A 23884-nucleotide genomic window follows, 5' to 3' on the forward strand; every position below is an offset into this window, starting at 1 on the left:
ATTAACTGAAAGGGAGCATGAGAGAAGATAATAGGGGAGACCCTAAGTGGGCAAGTTCTGGGAAAGAATCAAAACGTGGGGTAAATGTTTGGCAAAATATCAAGTCAGTTAAATAAGTGGCTGCTGAAGGCAATGCATAAGAGTGGCCAAGAATTTGGGTTCTGACACTAACTGCCTGGTTCAAATCCTAGATTTGTCTTTTGCTAGCATAACCTGTTTCCGTTTCTATGAAATAGAAATAAAAATAATAATGCCTATGTCACAGAGTGACTGTGGATTAAATGGCATATACCCTCGATAAATGCTAGCTATCATTTTTCTGAATAATCTGAACTTGTTTAAAGTTCTAATATGTCTTTTCTCATTGTTGGTGGTAAATGTCCTAATTAACAGAGACATGGAGAGAAAAAGACATATTCAAATTTTAAAGTCAATAACAGTCTTTTTATTTTTTTTAGTTCAATTCTCTTTGGAGGATCATGCCAGGTTATTCCTTCCACTGTAGTCAATCACAACCCAAACTCTTGACACTGAATCTAAAACTTGTCTGAAATTATACGCAAAAGGTTTATATCCCACTCCAAGTAAAAAGTCTTAGGAGAAAAATTAAAGATATCTACCTATTATAGGCTCATTGTAGAGGCTAAAAGTGGACTTCATAATATGCTTATTTTAAAGGTGAGTTGAATATAAGTAAGTGCCATTATTAACGAGCTCCATAAGGATTTTTTTAAATACTTGAAGCAAGTAAAATGATGCTATAAAATATTTGCCTTAGTTTTATACAGTTGGTGGCATTATATTAGATATGTCATCTCAGGGAGCACATCTTGCCAGAACATGCAACACGAGTCTTTTTCCTAGTCCAGTTTCTTTTTGAAAACTGAATATACATAACTAGGATTTTTTTATAGTGCTTCTTGTTGTGGCACCCAAGTGTTTTGCATTCATCAAATAAGTCGAGAGCTAAACCCTGCAGTGCTGATTGGGGATAAATATAATAAAAGTAAAGCCATTCTGCCTTCTAGAAATACATTCACCTAAAATATTATCATATCTAAACTAAACTCATCTAAAATGTGATTTAGAAAAGAAACTTTTGGAAGTATTAAGAAGACTCATAAACACTGTTTTGGTTAATGCTTGATTCTAATTTTTATATATACAAAATGCATGCTTGAGAATTCTGAAGATGTCTAGTTATAGCCTTTAAGATTGTGATTTAATTGCCAGCTTATGTTATTTTTCAAATGATTTTTTCAGAACTATATATTTCAGAGTCAAAGGAAATTGCATGTATGTTTCATCATCAGAACCAGTGCAAATTTAGCCAAAATATTGACAGTCTATTTTCTACCAGGCAGTTTCTTAGTTATATTTAATTATCAGAGTGTGTACTTTTAGCCACACTATGTCTAAAATAGTTTCTTTCTGGTGGGAACAGAAAGCTTGGCAGCCAGGGGAAAAGGAAACAGAGTTAAGCAAATAAGGGTAGTATACCAAGGGCAAGTTGTGGAAGGGTGGGAAAATTTATCACTGACATTGCTTAGAACTGCTAGTGTAAGGTGATATTAAAATGTAGACTGTGTATTAGTAGATTACATTATTGTTTTTAAGTTATCTGCAGACAATGTACCTCCTACTGCCTACACCCTTGGGGGCTCATTACCCCAGCCATGATACACAACTTACCTTCACTATGGGGAGAATTAATGAAAAAAGAAATATATATATGTTAATGTAAAGAGAGAAGTGTGTCATCTGACTCAACAGAGGAAAGGATTAATGTGAATAAGGAAAGGATGACATGGTTGCTCAAGAGATTGGTCCTCCAGCACACAGAATATTTGTTATATACAGGTACTTCAGGATTTTATTTCTGATAAGTAGAGGGCTTCTTCAAAGTAGCTGGTACCTTTTTATCATATGAGAAAATTGAGATTCAGGGACATGGTAATTTGGCAAATGAGTCACAACTAGCTAGCTAGTTGTAATTCTGAAATCCAAACTCCAATCTATAATTTAAAAGTTCATAGCTTTGTTGCTAGGCATCATGCCTCTTCAGCAACTACCTCATTTAAAATGGGACTCTAGGGAATCCCCTAGTGGCCCAGTGTTTAAGACTCAGTGCTTTCACTTCTGTGGGCCCAGGTTCAACTCGTAATTGGGGAACTAATATTCCGCAAGCTGCAGCGTGGCCCGCCAAAAAAAGAAAGGGATTCTATTGGATACTGCTTTTCTTTTTGGTTAGAGGTTGATATGTTTTATTTTGTTTTCTTTATGTCACTTATGACATATTTTCTAAACTAATGATTTGAAAAAGTTTGGCCATCTTGCATACCTACCTTGATAAGGAGTTCTTGAACTACAGGATGATCAGTTTACCTACTTGCAAAGTTGTATTTTGGAACACTTTAATTGTGTTAAAAATAATACTGAAATTAATCCTCAAAACCTGGAGAATGTACAAAGGTTTGTTAATTTATGGAAACTAGATTTAATAAGTACCAAAACCCATTAGCATTAAAAGGTTTAGGAATCATATCACTTGTCTCCAGTTTTTTTTTTTTTTATTCTTACTTTTGACATTTCACTGATCCCACAGAAATACAAAATTTTAGGAAGGATAGGAAGGAAAATAAAACTAGGATCAAAGCTTATAATTACTTCCTGCAGGGGGATTTTGTTTGAGGAAGTACCCAGATGACACTTTCTAACAAAATTAGATCATTTATGGTGCTGTTTTGGTTTGGGTAGATTGGGACCTTAGAAGCCAGTGTGAAGAAAAGGAAATCTGATATGGGAGGATCAGGTTGTAGAAAAAACCTGAAACTGATAGATCTAGAAATTGGATAAATATTACACACTCCAGTTTTCAAAGAAATATGCTAAACTTGGGTTCTAAAAAACTAGCTTCAATATGGTGATAATAATCATAACAGTTACTTCTTGAGTTCCTGCTATAAAGGGCAGGTGCTTTCCTTGTACTTACAGCAACAATCCAAGAAAGATTTTGTTAACCCTAGCTTATTACAAATGAGGTGCAGAGAGGTTAAATAGCCTTTCAAAGATCATATTGCAGGTAGGTGAAATTATTTATATTTTAATTTGCATTTGTGTTTCTCAAAGCCTGCCCTCATTCTAGCAGACCTCACTTGTCAAGGGCAAATAATCCTGTCAGTAGTTTATGGGCACAAGAATCCGGAATTTTGAAGATGTAGCAAAATTTAGAGTCAGGCAGCTGTCTGTGTTGTCATTCAGGTAGTTGAACTGCTTTTAAGAAAGAAGGGAAAGGCAAGGCAGAAAAGTTCAAGGTTTAGCCCATGGTAAGCTAGGATAAAGAAGGATTAGTCTGGATAATAGTGCCTGAGGAAGTGAACCTGAGTTCAGGGCAGGTTCCAGAACCCAAGAGTGAGCTAGAGTGCATCTCAGTAAATCAAGGCAGAAGCATAGTCTTGGTATCAGCGAGGAAAGAATGAAAAGAATATTAGAGTTGGGTGGGCATCTCAACTTCCTTTAGGGTTCTAGATTCCAATAGCTAGTTGGTCTGAATCTGCCTTTGTCAAGATTAATTTAAAGAAAGGTGGAGAAATTTCATCTTTCATGTTGGATAACATTCAGTTTGTTCAACTGAACAGAATTTGAATTGGGGAAGAAAGTGAAACAATCCTTCTGCACATCCCCATCACAGTTGTTAGTTCTTGATTATTAATTCATAACAGCTGTAGAAAAGTTATCCAAGATGGTATCACTCTGTGTGTGTGCATACATGTGTGTATGTGTAGCTTTCTTTGACATGCACATATATGTTTTCTATGTATCTCTGATGTGCTAGTTAAAATTTCCACATTAACATCTGATTTATCTGTCATTCATAACTTTCAGAAAGGTGGCAGAATGAAATAAGGACATTTTCCAAGAATATATTTCAGTAGTACTAGGACATATGCATTGGGAAGTGTCATGAGATGTTACTACTAACTCATGAAATTTTGCAGCCGTGCCTTTTTTATACTATCTGGGTTTCTTGAAATCCTGTTCTTTTTTGTCTACTTCTAAAACATAAAATGAGAGCTACAATAACACTTCCTAAGCAAAATGTTTCAAGGATTTATATGTGATAGCTTTATGAATACTCTGTCAAGAGAAATTTCATGTGAATTCAGTTGTGTTGTTGTTGTTTTTTTTTAACTTTGACTCATGGTTGCTTCTTTTTTCTCTAACATTAGGCTTCAAAAAGTATTAAAGGTAAAGTAAATAAATTTTAAAAAATAAAAAGGTAACAATTACTGATGATTTATTTTACTTTTATGACAAATCATTTATCAAAGTCTTCAAGAAATCTGTTTTAGCCTAAAGTTGTAGTATTGCTAGCAACTTTCTTTAAAACTTTTATTAGCTAATATTTTCAAAATACATAGAATGTGGCCCTTGGCATAATAAGTATACATTATAATATGAATTAGAACGTTTAAGAATCGTGGGAATGAACAAGCTGTTATCCACAGTAAATGCACAGTTGTGTTTTAAGTTAGGCTATTGTTTATGAATTACATGATAATCTGCTGTGCTGTTTTGTCATTATTTTTAATTGTGGAAAGTTGAAATTGAGCTCTATGAGTTCAATGATAGTGTTTGCTTTGCTCCCATTTTCTGTTGATCACTTAACACAGTGCTTGACATTCAGAAGATGCTCAATAAATAATTGTTGAATTGTAGTTTTTTAGATGGAAAAATCCAAATGGTGTGATAATAGATTAAGGGACTATCACAACCATGAAATGATTTGTGAGCCATCATATTTCCCTTCTGATTAGAATACTGTCGATTCAACACAGTAAAGGAGTGAGATTCATTCTGATATGCAGAATGAAACAAGGAAGTAATCAAATCTTGAAATCAATTAACCACAAATATGCATCAATGATTGTTTTACTTGTTGAGATTTTCTGTTGCACCATGATTATCAAATGGTCTTAGTTATCATTTAGTGCTAAATGCACCTGTCTTTTGTATTGTTTTGGAATGTCCCAAGCTTCAAGCTTCATAGGTACTCTTGGTACAGCCTGGCTCCCCGCCTTCTTCCCTCCTTTCTTACTTTCTTTATTTTTTCCTTCTTTCCTTCCTCCCTCCCTTCCTCCCTTCCTGCCTTCCTTCCTCCCTCACTCCTCTGTCCCTTCTTTCCTTTTTCCTTCCTCTTCCTTTCATTTCTTTTGAAATTTTCTCTTCTTCTTTTTTTTTTTTTTTTACACTTTTTGTTGTACCTAATCTACTTGGTTTTATAATTTGGTTTGTTTAGCTAGCTAAAGGTTTCAGTAAATAAATACTTTTCTCTCATTTTTTATTCTTATATACAGTATACTTCTTCAGTTAGTAGCCATATCTTTTCTTTGCAGCTTTGCTAGGTAAAACTGGCTTTGAAATGACCTTTGTATCTCTGATTATTGAAGTTTTTTTTTTTTATCTACAACTAATGCTTCTAAGAAGTTGGTATTTATGCTACATATCCTGGGCTACCTTGGAAAATATATGAGAAACAGTCATAAAATGAACACATTCATCCAGTAAACACAGTGATGTTCCAATATGTAGAAAGCAGACACTGCTATAAGAGAGAGTTGAGCCAAAACAAGGTGTCTATCCCTAAAACCTAAGAAAGATTGAACCAAAGACATAACTGCTATATTGACTTTTATAATGTGCTAAAACCCATGTTCTTGAAGCTTAGAGTTATTTTTCATTCCTAAGGAAGTGTCATTTGAGTAAAAGAACATAAAAAGGCATTTATAACAATTATCTTGTGATTTATGTATGTAACATAAGTGATAGAAGAAGGACAGATTTGCCCGAGCATGAGACTATGTCCTGGTATCTTTATCATTAACGATATCTGTATAGTGTCATTTTTCAGTTTGTAACATAATAATCACTATCCTTTATTGTGTTTTTATTATAACCAGACAGTTCACAAATATTTAATTGTACAATTGGAGTAGCATCGAGTTTATAAATATGGTCTTGGAGGTTACATGTGAATTTGAATTCCAGTACTGACATTTATTACTTATGTGGGAAGTTAAGTTTTATGAGCATAGATTTCCTCGTCTATAAAAGGAGAATACTAGTACCTTCCTTTAAAAATTATTATGAGGTTAATTGATAAAAGCTATATAAAAACACATTCTATATGTATATGTTTTATATATATATGTGTGTCTGTCTGTCTATATATATATATATATATACACACACACACACACACACAAATATAATGTTTCATGTAGTTTTTCTGTCCATCCTTGCTTAATGGTAATGTGCCAGGTACCTGCCTTCTGAGAGTTCTAAAACTTGGCTAATGGCAGCAACTGGGTTGCTGAAATTCAAACCCAGTCCTTTCAAACTCAAAAGCTAATAAACCCTTTCTAATATACCATATTATACCCTGTATTATAGTCACTTTCTCTCTAGCAGCAGAATGACAAAGCAATGTCCTGATGGTGACTGTTCTTTTCAATTCCTCAAATGGATTTATTATCTCAAAATATTCTCCCAAATGTTTCACTGATTCTTTTTCTAAAAGCTTTATGTGCTAAAAGTGTTATGCTCCAAATTAGCCTATATTCTTAGCCTCTAAACCTAATTTCTACTCGTGAGAAAAAAAATTACCATATAGCTATAAAGAGAATCTATATTACTTTTTATTAATGTTAAGCAAAAAAGGTTGTTCTTTAGGGAAAAAACGTGAATTGTTTTCAACACCTGAGCAGTATTAAGGGTTTTTCAGCTGAATTTTTATAGAAAGAAGGAAATGTTACTATACTTTATACTAAGAGAACTACAAGGGACCCTATAGTGCCATACCCATCATCATCACCATCCTCATCATCATCACACCACCATTTAAATAACAGCTCAGGGCTTCCCTGGTGGCGCAGTGTTTGGGGGTCCACCTGCCGATGCAGGGGACACAGGTTCGTGCCCCAGTCCAGGAAGATCCCACATGCCATGGAGCGGCTGGACCCGTGAGCCATGGCCGCTGAGCCTGCGTGTCTGGGGCCTGTGCTCCACAACGGGAGAGGCCACAACAGTGAGAGGTCCGCGTACAGCAATAAATAAATAAATAAATAAATAAATAACAGCTCAAACTTTGAAGTGTTAAATCAATTGTGCAGTGTATCAAAATTAATTTGTTATTTAAAATATTCTAAGTAATGATGTTTTCAGATTATTTATTTTTAAATTTAAAAATTATTTTGTAAATTAGATGTGACAACAGGTTATCCCAGTAATTATATCATTGTCATTATTTGTGTTTTTATGCCTTCTTTGGGGAGAAAGTGAAATTACATATAGAAAGACTTAGAGGTATATCCAAAAGAGTGAATTTTTAATGTGAATGCCACTTCCTTGGTTTCTACCAGGAAAAAAAAAGAAAAAAAAAAACGCTAATACAGTAAAATAATTTTGGGTAACTACCATGTGCTTAAATTTTTAAGTATATATAACAATTCCATCTATATAAATATTTATCCATATCTATAAATACACACAAGTACACAGGAATGCTGTGAGCACTGAGCACTGATCAGTATTTGAAATACTTGAGTTCTGAAGAAAGCCAAAGAAAATCCTGTGTTTTCAGGATTGTTGGAATTAGTTTAAGGAACGATATAATTAGACATTATTTTAGCAATGCCATACTTTTAAGGACATAATAATTTCACATCGACTACAGAATAGTTTTGAAAACAAATTAATAATAAATGTTGACATTGGAGACTGGCAAATAATTATTTATAGTCTGACTTCATTATGAGCTCCTCACTTAGTTATTGTGCTTTCAACTGGGAGCTATTTTTATTCCTGATGCTTTATTTTGTATTTTACAGTTGCATGATCGTAAAGGTATTTTGCCAGGTTCTTAGCTTGTAAAACTGCCTAAGTGATACTATTCAGTGTGTGCTGTAACATAGTTGCTAGTAATTTAAGAAATTTAGTGATGTTAAAAATATAACAAAACTGGAAATCAAACTTTTGTATGAGGTTATTCAGTTATTAATGATTCTAATTTACTTATATTTTAGAACACAAATCAATTTCACAGTGGCTATTGATTTTACTGCATCAAATGGTGAGTATTATGACTATCCCATAATAAAAATTATCAGCAATTACATTAAAATATATATATTTATTTTCATGAGGTTTAGATGTTTTCTTTCCACGAATACATACTTCTGAAGTGTTTCCTATAAAATTCAGATAACTTCTCTTTTTTCAATATTATGAAATAGTTCAGATATACAAAAGACTATAAGAAACAAAACAAAAGCACATAATAGTCCCATTCAAATTTATTAAATATTGAAATATTGTCTTTTATGTTTTACATATTTTTAAAAGGAAAAATTTAGATCTAGTTAAGCTCATTGTGTACCCTGCCCCATTTTTCTACACTCCCTTCTTCTCCATGCATAACTACAGTTCTGCAGTGTGTCTAACTATAATCCTCATTTTTATACTACTTTTCTGTGTATTAATTTATACAAATGTAATTCAAGTACATGTACAGTAGCAGCTTACTTTACTTTTACTCAATTATTTTTAAGAATTACTTATGTTAACACATTTATATTTAATTAATTTAGATGGACCATCATATAACACCCCATGTATGGATATTCCCAATTTGTATATCAAACATTTTAAGAAAGGAGAGTGGACTTTTAACTTTATTTTGAAGTAACTTTGTTTCAAACAGAACAATCATTTAAAATCAGTTATTATGTATCATAAGAACATGAGTCTTATTATTATCATTTTTTTTTTTACTAGCTCTCTACTGGCGTATAATTGCTTCACAATACTACGTTCGTTTCTGTTGTACTCAAAAGTGAATCAGCCATATGCATACATATGTCCCCAAATCCCCTCCCTCTTGAGCCTCCCTCCTGTCCTCCCTATCCCACCCCTCTAGGTCATCGCAAAACACCGAGCTGATCTCCCTGTGCTATGCTGCTTCTTCCCACTAGCTAACTATTTTACATTCGGTAGTGTTTATATGTCAATGCTACTCTCACTTTGCCCCAGCTTCCCCCCACACCCTGTGTCCTCCAGTCCATTCTCTATGTCTACATCTTTATTCCTGCCCTGCAACTAGGTTCATCTGTACCATTTTTTTTTTAGATTCCATATATATGTGTTAGCATATGGTATTTGTTTTTCTCTTTCTGACTTACTTAATTCTGTATGACAGACTGTAGGTATATCCACTTCACTACAAATAACTCAATTTCATTTCTTTTTATGGCTGAGTAATATTCCATTGTATGTATATATGCCACATCTTTTTTTTTAACATCTTTATTGGAGTATAATTGCTTTACAATGGTGTGTTAGTTTCTGCTTTATAACAAAGTGAATGAGTTATACATATACATATGTTCCCATATCTCTTCCCTCTTGTGACTCCCTCCCTCCCACCCTCCCTATCCCACCCCTCTAGGTGGTCACAAACCACTGAGCTGAGCTCCCTGTGCTATGTAGCTCCTTCCCACTAGCTATCTATTTTACATTTGGTAGTGTATATAAGTCCATGCCCCTCTCTCACTTTGTCATGGCTTACCCTCCCCCCTCTCCATATCCTCAAGTCCATTCTCTAGTAGGTCTGTGTCTTTATTACTGTCTTACCCCTAGGTTCCTCATGACCTTTTTTTTTTTTTTTTAGATTCCATATATAGGTGTTAGCATACGGTATTTGTTTTGCTCTTTCTGACTTACTTCACTCTGTATGACACACTCTAGACCCATCCAATTCACTACAAATAGTTCAATTTCGTTTCCTTTTATGGCTGAGTAATATTCCATTGTATATATTTGCCACATCTTCTTTATCCATTCATCTGTTGATGGATATTTAGGTTGCTTCCCTGTCCTAGCTATTGTAAATAGTGCTGCAGTGAACATTGTGGTATATGTCTCTTTGAATTATGGTTTTCTCAGGGTATATGCCCAGTAGTGGTATTGCTGTGTCATATGGTAGTTCTATTTTTAGATTTTTAAGGAACCTCCATAGTGTTTTCCATAGTGGCTGTTTCCATTTACATTCCCACCAACAGTGCAGGAGGGTTCCCTTTTCACCACACCCTTGAGTCTCATATTTTAACTTTTACCAGAAGTTGCCATTAGTTTATATATTTATCTAGTTTTCTTTTCAAATTATTTATTGTACTGTAACTCTCACATTAAATTCACTTCACATTTCTCTCGTATTCACTCACATTTCACAAAATAATAGAATTTTTAGGTAAGAGATCACTTACTCCAACCATCATCCTCTTATACAAATAAGAAAACTCAGATCTAGAAAAATCCTTTTACTAATCAACACATTTTGACTTGTTGGCAGTAGAGTTACAAATAGAGATGAGGAGACCAAATTCTAATTTAGCTTATCTTTGACTACATGATAAATTTATTCTCCAATATTGTGGCTTCAAGTTAATGATTTTTACACATGTGTTTTATTCAGTAATATAGGAAACATATACACCAAAATCCAACTGGATTAAAATGCTAGCTTTCATTTATTGATGAACATTAGCACCACTAGAAGGGTGAGAATTTATTCAATACAATGATACAAACTACTGAAACTGACTTAAGAAAATAGACAATCTGAACAGATCCATAATAGAGATTGAATTAGTAACTTAAAAACTATCCACAAAGTTTATGTGAACCCAGGTGTAGACAGCTTCACTGATGAACTCTATTTAAAGAGGAATTAATGCCAATTCTTCACAAATTGGAAGAAGAAGAGGAAGGAGCACTTTCCAAAAGTGGAAGAGGAAGGAACAATTTCCAACTCATTTTAAGAGGTATTACTTTGATACCCAAACCAGACAAAAGCATTGTAAGAAAAACTAAAGAACAATATCTTTTATGGATATAAAACCCTTAACAAAATACTAGCAAACTGAATCCAGCAGCATATGTAGAGAATTATATGCCCTGACCAATTAAAATTTATCCCAGGAATGCAAGGTTGACTTAATATTCAAAAATCAAATAATGGCATACACTGTACCAATAGAAGAAAATGTAAAAACCACATGGTCACGTCAATTGATATAGAAAAAGAATTTGACAAAGTCCAACATACTTTTTAATAAAACCACATGAACTAGGAATAGAAAGTGACTTACTAACCTTATGAAGGGAAAATATAAAAACCTATAGCCAACATCATACTTAAGGGTGAAAAGCTGGATGCTTTCACCTTAAGATGAGGAAAAAGACAAGGATGTCTGCTCTTGCTACTTCTATTTTACATTGTACTGGAGGCCAGGGCAATTAGGCAAGAAAAAAAATAAAAGACATCCAGATTGGAAAGGAAGAGGTAAAACTATTTTTATTTGCAGATGACATAATCTTTTATGTAGAAAATCCTAAGGAATCCACTAAAAAATCTATTAGAACTATTAAATGATTCAGCGAGATTGAAGGATGGAAGATCCATATATAAAAATCAATTCTTTCTCTATACACTTCCAATGAACAATATGAAAATAAGAAAACAGTTCCATTTACAATAGTATCAAAAGGCATATAGTACTTAGGAATAAATTTAACAAAGTGAGTGCAAAACTTATACCCTAAAATTATATTCTGAAAATTTTTTGAAAGAAATTAAAGATCTAAATTAGTTGAAACATATGCCACATTCATTGATTAGGAAATTCAACATTGTTAAGATGGCAATATTTTCCAAAGAGATTGACAGATTCACTGTAATTTCTATCAAAATCTGAAAGATCTTTTTTGAAGAAATGGATAACTGACCCAAAAATTCATTTGGAATTTAAAGGGGCCCAGAAGAACCAAAGCAGATTTAAAAAAATAGAACAAAGTAGGAAGATTCATACTCATTTTTGAAACTTAGTACAAAGCAACAGTAATCAAGGCAGTGTAGGTCTGGCATAAAGATAGATATATCAATCAATGAAATAGAATTGAGATTCCAGAAATAAACCCATGCATCTAAGGTTAACTGATTTTGAGAAGGGTACCAAGATAATTCAATGGGGGAAGAATAGACTCTCCAACAAATGACACTGGGACAACTGGATAGCCACAGGCAAAAGAATGTGGTTGGACCCTTAATAGATCAAAAATCTAAATGTAAGGGTTAAAATTATAAAGCTATTAGAAGAAAACATAGGGATATATCTTCATGACCTTGGGTTTGACAATTGATTCTTAGATATGACACCAAACACATGAGCAACAAGAGTAAAAAATAAATAAATTGAACTCCATCAAAATTAAAACTTCTTTATGCTCCATAGAACATAATTAACAAAGTGAAAAAACAAACCTTAGAATGGAATAAAATATTAGCAAATCAAATATCTCATAGAGGACTTGTATCTAGAATGTATAAAGAACTCTTATAACTCGAAAACAGACAACCCAATTAAAAGTGGTATTCCAGTTATTCAGAAAAGCTATACAAATGACCAGTAAGCACATGAAAAGGTACTTGGCATACTTACATATCAGGAAACGCAAATCAAAATCATAATGAGATACTATTTCACACCCACTAGGATGACTATAATCCAAAAGTCAGAAAACAATAAGCGTTGTGAGCATGTGAAGAAGTTGGAACCCTCATATACTGCTGATGAGAATGTAAAATAGTGCAGCCACTTTGGAAGACTCTGGCAGTTCTTCAAGTTGTTAAACATAGAGTTACCATATGACCCAGCAGTTCCACCCTTGATATATATGCAAGAGACATGGAAACATATATCCACACAGAAGTTTGTACATGAGTGTTTATAGCAGCATAATAGCCAAAATGTGGAAACCATCCAAATGTCCATCAACTGATAAACTGATTTTAAAATGTGGTATATTCATACAATGGAATATTATTCAGCAATAAACAGGAATGAAATATGAAGTACCAACACAGATGAACCTTGAAATCACTGTACTAAGTGAAACCTAGTCACAATTGACCACATACTGTGTAATTCTATTTATATGAAATGTCCAGAATAGGCAAATTAAAGAGACAGAAAGTAGATTAGTCATTGTTTAGTGCTGGGCTGGATGGAGTAATAAGGGAATGATTGTAAATAAGTACATTTTTTGAGGTGATGAAAATGTTCTAAAATTGACTGTATTGATGGTTCTGCTTATTTGTAAATATACTTAAAATAATTGAATTGTACATGTTAAATGGGTTAACTATAAGTTATATGAATTATATCTCAATGAAGTTTTTTTTAAAAGAGCCTATTCAAGGGCTTCCCTGGTGACACATTGGTTGAGAGTCCACCTGCCGATGCAGGGGACATGGGTTCGTGCCCCAGTCCAGGAAGATACCACATGCCGCGGAGTGGCTAGGCCCGTGAGCCATGGCCGCTGAGCCTGCGCGTCCGGAGCCTGTGCTCCGCAACGGGAGAGGCCACAACAGTGAGAGACCCGCGTACCGCAAAAAAAAAAAAAGCATATTCAAGTTTTTTTTTTTTTAAGGCATAGTGTACCTTTAAAATAAAATCAGATATGTTTGAAAATATTCAGGGTTTAAAATATTTCAAAATCCTTTAAGCAAACAGTTATAACTAAGAATAAGGGCTATGGAATCTGCCTAGATTCATATTTTAGTTTGACCAATTATTACCGTGTGATTTGGTCAAGTTATTTAATCTGAAAATTATTTGATCTGAAAAATAGGTGTAATAAAAGTACCCATGTCATAGGTTTGTTGAAAAGGGATTACGTGAGATATGAAGTAAGTTCATGTTACATTCCATACTATTATAATTATTATTGTTATTAGCTGATAACTCAATGTTACCAACCTACTAAAAGTTCATTTTTCCATATGCATTGCTGCTGTTACAGAGCTGGTACAAATATGGTCCCAGATTCAAGGAATTGCCAAATTTTGTGATATGGAACACAAGAGCATAAGAGTAGGAGAGGAAAGACAATAAGGGCTGGAATAAATAAGGAAGGTTGTCTGATACATGTGAGACATAAGCTGGAGGAGGAGAAAGTGAATTTCAGGATAAGGTGGCAAAGTGAGAGTTAGGGATGGAAAAGAAAACATCATTAGTGGTATAGTGAAGAGATTGGTCTGGATGAAGATGCTACAAAGAGATAAGGAACATCTTTGAATGGGTAGGATTGGGCGCTGCTGTGCATGATAGGCTAAGATGTTTAGATACGCTGGGGTATTAGTAGCTTTTTTATTTTAGCTTTAAGCTGTGGTTTTCTTAGAGAAATAGAATTAGTTGCATATTGCAAGCGATGGGTAACAATTCTTCTTACACTTGAGAGCTGTGTTAAATAACAACTTAGTCGTGGTATCGTTTATCTATGGCTCCGGTAGGCTTTTGAACAAGAGGCAAAATCCCTGCTTTAGAAAGAACTGTCAAAGAAAAATTGCACCAGATAATTTAAACAGGCAAGGAAGGCTTGTTTCAGGATTTTTGCAATAGAAATCAAAGCTATTGCAATGAAAGAAATTGAACTCAATTCCTCCAAAGCAAAAGGTGAGAGGGTTTTTAAGTGTTGTGATGAGCTAGTGGAAAAGTACTGAGAGATTGGAGGGGAAATTGGTCTGTGTGATTAGGCCATCTGTGTTTACTAAATTAGCACTTACTGAAGGTAGGCTCCTGCTCTCCCATAGAGACTAGGCAACAGAGGTGATATTTTTCTTGGTGATTACATTTCAAAGGGATGGCTCCCAGGTCCCTGAAGAAGACCTTCTTGGATTGTAGAAGATTTACATCTCAAAGGAACAGAGAAGGAATTCACAATTTCAAGTTTTCTAAAGTAAATGTTCTAAGAAACAGGAGGTCAGGGATTTATAGTCAGGAGAAACCTTTCTTAAGTTTAGGCAAGCTGAGGGGAACACTAAGGCCCATCTTGGTCAGAAGACACTTTTTAAAGAAATTTTGTCATTTGGCTCTTGAATGCTTATAACCCTTTGGAAATATAAATGCATGTACGCAATGAATTATCTTGAAACCAAAATTGGTCTGGGCATTATTATATACATTATAAACCAAAGGGAGATCTTTATTTTGTTTCTCTCTGGATCTCAAGTGCTTATTATTATTTTTTCCCTATCAAAAAAGAACTATGCCTTGAGGCATTTCTTCTTTGGACAATGTTTTAATGTAGAATTGAGCTTTATGAGCTGTTACAAGTCCCATTTAATTTCCATTTTCACTTAAGAAACTAAAGGGATTTTCGGGCTGCCTTTGTGCTGATAATTAGGGCAACTGAATGTGAATCTCAATGTGTTTGAGTGGTAGTACATATATTACTTTCTCTCTCATACTCATTCAAATGAAACATCCTACATTTGTGGATGACCTAGACAATAATAACAGTAGTAGTTAAACTTTACATTTCTATGGTACTTTATAATTTTTAATCACTTTCACACACATAATCTTATTTTGTCTTCCCAGTAAATACGGTGGTAGGATTTATCATAGTAATTATATAGTTGTCCTGCAAATGGCAAGACCCGACTTCGAGCCTTTTGACTCCTAGCTAAATGTCTAGTTAGAAACTCTGAATAATTTTTCAGCTCTAGATATTTAATTAGCATGAATTTGAAAATCTCTACACTCTCCTCTTTTCAAGTGATTAAATTAAGATATGTCTCAAATATTCAATTTATGTTTGTGATACAACTTTAGGAAGGCCTCATAATTATTGAAGCCTATTACAAAAGTTGGGTCCTCTGATTATAGCATAAGGATTCAAACCAAAGGCACACAATTTTAAAAAATAAAGATTACAATAAAATACGATTAACAAAAATACTTTTATGCTTCTGTGGCTGAAACTCAATAATAGCCTGTGACATTGACAATGAGAAATAATTTTTGAAGAAATCTACATATGCTTTAGCATATCTTTGGGAAACTTTCTACATATCTGATCTAATTTAATAAATATCTCTATGTCAATATTTATCCAAAAGAAGATATTTAACATACTATGAATGTAAGCAGAAAACATGATTTTTAATATTTAAACCTGAAATAGATATCAAGAAATATGTCCAAAAAATTATATGTTTAACCTGATCACTCACGTTTGAAATGTTTTTTTCTGTCATCAGGCAACCCTACCCAACCCACTTCTCTCCACTATATGAATCCTTATCAACTGAATGCCTATGGTATGGCACTGAAAGCAGTGGGAGAAATCGTTCAAGATTATGACAGTGATAAAATGTTCCCAGCTTTAGGTTTTGGTGCAAAACTGCCTCCAGATGGAAGGATATCTCATGAGTTTGCTTTGGTAAGAATACATTGAAAGAATTGATATTTTGAAAAAAAATGTTGGATCTTTTAATTGGCTTGCTGCTTATGCTTTAATTACTCATGTAGCAACTTCTTATGACTATACACTCAGCTTAATTTTGGTGAATGATTAATTTAGGAGTGTGATATTAATGGGAAAAAAGACAGTTAAGTAGATTATCAGTAAATCTACCTAAAGTGCATCTGATCAATAAACAGGAGCCCTATTCTGGTTATCTATTGCTGCATAACACCTTCTGTTATATTCGTGATTTGTGGGTCAGGAATTTGAGTGGAATACAATGGGGGATGGTACATTCTTCAGGATGTCTGGGGCCTCACCTGGGATGCCTTGATTGGCTAGAGATGGTTGGAATTGTTCTTCTAGAGCCATATATCTGAGTTTTATTTTGGCTGTTGGTTAGATTCCTCAGTTCTTCTCCATGTCATATCTCCTGGAACTAGTATGTCCCCTAAGATGGCTCATTAGCTTATGTCTGATGCCTAAGCTAGGATGGCTGAAATAGCTGGGTTGTCTAGGCATCTTTCCTTCATTCTACATACAACTTGTCCATATGGTTATCACAGACTTCATCATAGTGTAGTGGTCTCAAGGTAGTCATATTTCTTACACAGCAACCAGCTTTCCCAGAGTGAGTATTCTAAAAGGTTGGGGCGGAAACTGCAGGGCATTGGAAGTCCCAGAAAGTTATTTCTCCTACATTCTCTTAGTCAAGCAAGTCACTAAGTTGATCCCAGTTTCAAGGTAGGGGAACACCTCTCAATGGGAGGGGTATCAAAGAATGTGTAGCTATCCTTAATCTTCCATCTTCTAAATGTCATTTCTTTTCAAATATAAAGGATTAGTTATGGCTGGAATTTTTTTCAAATGTGAAGCAATAATTATGGCTATAATTAATTATGGTTTCAATATAATGGAGTAAATATGACTGGAATAAATATTTTTTTCTATTGTTTAATTTACATAAATCTACTCCTGCTATATTATTACAAATAAGCAATGTACTACATTCTACCTTTAAAATAAATTTCACACAGATGGTGCTTATACTCCTAATCAGTCTTATTCTCACTTGCGCTTTCTAATGAAATAATGTGAAACTCAATGGAGGAATGGTTAGATATTATTTTGGAAAAAAATTTAGATTTTCCTAATAGAAATTCCTCCCTACCCTACTCTATATATTGTAAAAGTAAACTCTTCCATGCCCAATATTTTTTAAGTCTTTTTTTGTTGTTTTTATTCTTGTTACAAAAGTAATATATATTTTTTTAAGTTCTGCAAGAAAAATAGAAATAAACAATAATGAAATCATTTATTAAGTAATTACTGAGTATCAAGCCAGGTACTTTATACTCATTTCTTATATAATCTTCATAAAATTCTTATCGGGTAGGTATATAACAACTGTCACATCACACTAGTCTATTAAGAGCCACTCATATTAAATACAGTGAAAAGAGTACCCCCAGGAGTTGTATAAGTTAGCTCAGAGTCACAGAAGTTAATCAGGATTACAGAGGACAGGACTTGAACCCAGGTCAGTCTTATTTTAGAATCCACATTCTTAACCACTACTAAACCACTTTTTATAAAAGCATCTGTAATAATCCCACATCTCAGATATGTCCTTTATGAACACCATTATGTATTTTTATACATATATATATATATGTATATATATATGTATATATATATATATATACACACACATACCCCCCCCAGAAGCTTTCATATGATTAGACTTCAACTTCCTTAAATATATTTTAAGAGCTATATTTTAACTTTTTTTCCTATACTTATTCTTGCTTTTTCTATTCCACACAATTTTGGGGAAGGTTGCTGGAGGTTTTAATTCTTCCTCTGTGAAATAGCCCACATGCCACAACCACCAATGTCATATAAAAATGAATATCTGTTGGGATTTTGTTGTGTCTTAGAGAATTAAATTCTCCCAGAAACTTATAAGACATGAAAATCACTCATGTGCTCCTGAGTCTTAAGTGCCTCAGGAAAAAGGTCATGAACTATTTTAAGGCTTAAGAAAAGGAATAATTATGTTAAACTAAATGATATTGATTAATTTTCCTTCCATAAGTTTCGTCTCACCTTTGTGTATGATTTTTTTTTTCCTTTTTCACTCTCTAATTTTCTGCTTTTCCTACCTCCACATTCATTCCTTGTAACCAAACCTATGCAAAGGAGGGACATTTTTATTATTTGCATCTTAAAAGATTCTTTCAACCCAACTCAAATATTTATAGGATAGAGATCATGCCCCTTTAAATTCATGAAAAATAGTTTCTAAAATTGATGAAACAACAATGATAATATCAATGATGATGATAACGCCTCACCTTTAATGTTACCTAATAATTATGTGACTTTAATTTTTTTCAAAGCACTTTTGTTTTCTTGAATAAGTAAGAAAGGCAAAGGTTAAGTATGTCTTCAGAGAGATAGTGCTCCATTTGATTTTTGTGTTAACTTCAGCCTAAATAACTGCAATGTTTATCTGTAGGTGCTGAAAATGGCAAATAGAAAAACTTCAGTCCATGTCAATCTGGCAATTAGTGTACTACCTAATATTACCAAACCCTCATATTTCCATGGTAAGAATTTGTGATATGTATTCACAATCATTAATCTGTGTATCACACCAAATTAAAATAATCTTTCAGATAGCAAGGGAGGCCTTTAAAAAAAATGTTTAAATCCCTAATTGTGAGTTTGAGGCTAGCACAGATGTTGAAATTGAGCTTTACTCAATCAAAAGGATTTAAGGTATAAACCCCAGCTTTTCATTTGAAATATGTGTAAGAATAGATATGGTGGAAAAAGAAAAGGGAATGGAAAAAGAAAGGGAAAATATACTAATATCACCACATTAGCACTGTTGGTTGTGGAAAGAATGTCATGTCTCATGATGATTCTTGATGACTCCTTATAGCGTAGGGCTTTAGAGGAAGTATTTCTAATGGGCATGTAGCCAGTGACCCATAAAAGAAGTTCTTCTGTGTTGATCAATAGAGAGAAATGCTACATCTGTCCAAGTGATTTCTCCTACCAAATATCTAAAATCACTGGCATACTTTTCACTTATTTTGGCATTTATAGAAATCTAGCAATTTAATATTTATGTGTACACATTTTCTTCCAACTAAATTCAACAGTATAATCACCAAAGTCTTTAAGACTGCATGCAGAAAATAGAAGCTCAATAGATATTTGTTTATTGAATAAAAGGGAGAATTCCCTCAACTTTCCCCTGTAGTAGGCAGTCAGTCTCTGGGCAGCTACAGATACATTTCAAAGAGTAAAGCAACAGCTCCTAACAGCTCTCTTCAGCATTTTGCAACATGTTAGCCCCGCTGAAAATTGTTATAGGCTATAGGTAGCAACAGAGACTATGAGCCTCACTTCCAGAACTGAATCTAAATCTCCATTACAATCCCTCAGGAAGCCAAATGAAGGGAAAAAACTGGTGAGAGCTGGACACTCCTCACTTAAGTCTGTGTGTGGGATTATTGCTCATTTTGAATTTTGTTCTTTATACTTTCTATGTGTTCTACAAATTAACATTCATTATTTCAGAATTTGAAAATTTGTTAATTAAAAAGGAAATATAAAATTGGGCATCCACTGCCCTCTTCATTAATAAACAACAAAATTGAATGTACTTATTTTCAAAAACATTCTGTTTTACTTTTGTGTTAGAGCCACACATAAGCTTATTTTTATTTGTCATAACAAGCAAAAACTAATTCTCCACATAATTATTTTAAGAAATGTTTTTTTTTTAAGATTTATAAAATCTTTCTAATCGAGATAAATGAAATGGTGGGGAAAATGGTGACTTTATTATTTCCAGAGGAATAAAGGAAATTCATAATTTTATAGAAATATAAATACCTCCAGTCAAAATGTTAAAATGCTGATCAAAAAGTAACTCAGAACTATCCTGGTGTGTAATTGTTCCCTTAAGGCAGATATATAATACATTTTTATATGCCCAAAATCTGTGATGAGTTTTAATTTTAATTAGCTTTATACCTTATCAAGAGATAGAACACCATAAAATTTTATTAAAAGGAAGGTTAATTAAAGGTCAGCTCAGATTAACATCAAAACCAACTAGTCACTGCTTTGTGCTAAATATTAAACTTTCACATTTTAATTTCAATCAATTCCTGTAGGCAATTTTATAATTTAAAGAGTTCTTTTATTATTTTTATGTCTTAAAATTTTACATGAGATAAAAATAAAAAGTTTGAATAAAAAGACAAAATTAAAAGGACAATGGTTATAAATCCTTCTTTCACAAATGACAAAATTGAAATGGTTGGTAACATCTGACTTAGTTCCCTAAGATCCTCAGTCTTTCAAAATGCTTAGGATTTTGTAATATGGTGGTGTACTGGTGGTTAAGAGATGGGGCTCTGGAAATGTCTCTGTTACTGGTGTAGCATGACTTTGGGCACAATATCTAAGCTCTCAGTGCCTCATCTGTAAAGTGAGAATAATAATAGCATTTTATCTACTTTTTTAGGTTGTTATACTATAAAAGTTATATAATGTATGTAAATATTTTAATATAAAGCTTAGTATATAGAATTCATCAAATTTAAGTTATAAATTGCTAGTCACTTTTGATTGTTCAGGTAAAAACTTACATGCTAAAATTACTGCTGACTATGTTTAAGCATGGTCACTGTACCTAGTGTTTTAAAATAGAGCTACAAATTTTTTTATATTACCCCCTTCCAGAGGTGGAACCTCATTCATCTTCCCTTGAGTATGGGCTACACTTAGTGACTCATTTCTAACAAATAGATGAAAGTAGAAGTAATGCTATGCAACTTATAAGACTAGGAGCTTATTGGAGCTTCCTCCTTGCTCTCTCTCTCTCTCTCGGATCACTCATTTTGGGGAAGTTAGCTGCCATGTTGTTGGAACACTAAAGCAGCCCTATGCAGAGTTCGTGTTGACCTACTGCCAGCAAACCATGTAAGTGAGCCTTCTTAGAAGCAGATCCTCCAACTCTGGTCAGGCTTTCAGATGACTGCAGCCCATGTTGGCTTCTTGATTTCAAGCTCTTGAGAGATCCTGAGCAAGAATCACCTGGCTAAGCTGCTTCTGGATTCTTGACACCTAAAAAAATGTGTGGGGTTATAAATGCCTACTATTTTAAGACACTAACTTTAGGGATAATTTACTACATAGCAATAGATAACACTGCCTTATTTGTGTTATTTGTGGAAGCTGGACTAGGAGAATTAAACCTAATAGAGCATTCAAAGTATGAGAAAGCTAGACTAGGTCTCCAGGTTTAAAGTTGCCCTTCTGGGTTACTATCTGCAGAATGAGAACTCCGGTGTTAAGCTCCAATTCCCTTGAACAATATGGATATGTTTCTTTGATTCTTTTCCCTTTACCTTGTCTTGATGCTACTCACACCAAATTACATTCCCTCTGATTGCTTCTTTAGTTGGGGTTATTAATTGTGGCCTGAAAATGTGCATATGGCAGATAGTTTACATTTTTGCTTCTATAAAGTAAAACGGTTTGAATTGATAGAATTATTTTTCTGATTTGAATACATGTCACTGCAGAAAACTTGGAAAAAGAATAGTCTAAACAATGAAATAAAAATCAACAATTTATAACTACTCAGAGGTAACAAATTTAGCATTTTGTTTCCTTCTTTTTAGATTTTTATATGTTTATCTCTGTATGTACACAGACCTGTGTATAAATAAGACATTATTAATTGTAAAATGTCATTATATTCAGCTTCTCAAGATTATTTAGAATTTTCTCCTGCCCTTTAGTTGAAAAGTATCCATTTTTAATGATTGCACATTACCTCATATCACAATCTATTTAAATGTAATCTATGTTGATCACTTAATTTATTATTATGTTTTGCTATTATAAATCTATAACTGAGTTTTCATCCAAAAAAGCTTTATGAGTATGAACCTGTATCATTCTCTTTTTTAATTGAGTTTTACAGACACTATTCATTCTTTACTTTTTTTTTTGCCTGTAACTTTCTACAGAATGGGAACCCTCGAAACCCCTACTGTGATGGCATTGAGGGTGTCATGGAGGCTTATTATAGGAGTCTGAAATCTGTACAACTGTATGGGCCAACCAACTTTGCTCCTGTAATTAATCATGTAGCGAGGTAAGTGGTAGTAGATAACTTATTTATTCTAGTGTACTGGACCAGAGTGAAATCATAACATTATTGTTAGCCTGGCTCCACAAATGAAAGTTGTTTTCTTCTAATTTACCTCCAAGAAAGTGAGGGAAAAGATATACAGTAAAAAGAATCTCCATTGAGCTATCATGATATTTCAATAAGAACTTTACATCAGAATCTCAAATGAAGAAACATACACTGGCTTCTGTTAGGACCTATATTTGTTCGACTGAGGAAAAAATTTTTTTTCATTGAAAAGGCATCCATGAGAACAATATCAATCATAATCTCAATTGTGTAAATCATTCATATCTAATGTATATTCTATAGTAGCTCAGAAGTAATAAGAGACTGAATTCTACGAAGACAACTGAAGCCTTTCAGTGATATATAGGGCATACTCTTTTAACCTCTCTGAAATTAATATATTAGCTAATTTTATAAATTCCCAGAGTTCTACCTGTATATAATACATGGTATTGAGATCAGAATATAATTGTTAATGATTCCAAATGCATGTTCTAGAAAAAAAAATGTTTAATGTAAAGTTCTATATACTCTTGCTTATCATTTTTTACTAATGCATAAGTAAATTAGACACCACTTTTAAAATCACTAAAACGTTTGTCTTGGCTCAGTTGCAAATCCTATGAAACCCTGCCTTATTTTTAGGTAATTAGAAAATTATAGCTCTCATATCTTTCCCAATATGTAGCCAAAATTTGAAAAAGTACTTCACTTGGATCAGTTTATCAATGTTCAAAGGCAGTATGAAACCTCAGTTCTCTATTCGAAGGTTCTGGTACTTTACCATCCCCCTATTAGACATTGTTAGCAAAATGTGTTCTACTTTTCATTATCTGAGACATAGACAAAATGCTAAAATACACCTGCACTCAGGGTTGACCCCAGTGGACTCTCCTGTGGAACTCTACCTCAGGTTGACAGATACATTGATAACCATTTTCTGAGTGTGACTCTTTAGCTCAGGTTTTTCAAGCATTTTCATCCACAATCTACACTAAGCTATGAATTTTATATCTCATCTCTGGACACACACAACTAAATAAAAGATTATGAAATAATACTTATACTTATATTTTCTCTTTATTACTATGGTATCCTATTCTTCTGTATTACTTTTTTTTAAATACAGGTCTTGACCCACAAAATTGATTTCAGAATTCACTAATGTATCATTATCTGTAATTTGAAAATCAAATCCTAGCTCATTGTGTTAGCCTATATAAGTAGTGTTATCTATACTTTCTTTTCCTAGTTTTTTTTTTTAAACTAGTACATACAATG

The 23884-nt window shown here is 33.4% G+C and overlaps 1 protein-coding gene across 1 annotated transcript in view; it reads left to right on the forward strand.

Moving 5' to 3' along the window:
- The window catches only part of CPNE8 (copine 8), a gene marked incomplete at its 3' end in the record, with an annotated part of 339332 nt that overhangs the window by 289157 nt on the left and 26291 nt on the right, over window positions 1–23884 (forward strand). The window contains exons 15-17 of the mRNA XM_082635327.1: window positions 8085–8131; window positions 16163–16344; window positions 22431–22558. Of these exons, the coding sequence (XP_082491453.1) occupies window positions 8085–8131; window positions 16163–16344; window positions 22431–22558 (357 nt within the window). The remainder of the gene's footprint in view (window positions 1–8084; window positions 8132–16162; window positions 16345–22430; window positions 22559–23884) is intronic.

This window comes from Mesoplodon mirus (genome assembly GCF_964341445.2).
Source record: "Mesoplodon mirus genome assembly, chromosome: 11".
NCBI classification, from domain to species: domain Eukaryota; kingdom Metazoa; phylum Chordata; class Mammalia; order Artiodactyla; family Ziphiidae; genus Mesoplodon; species Mesoplodon mirus.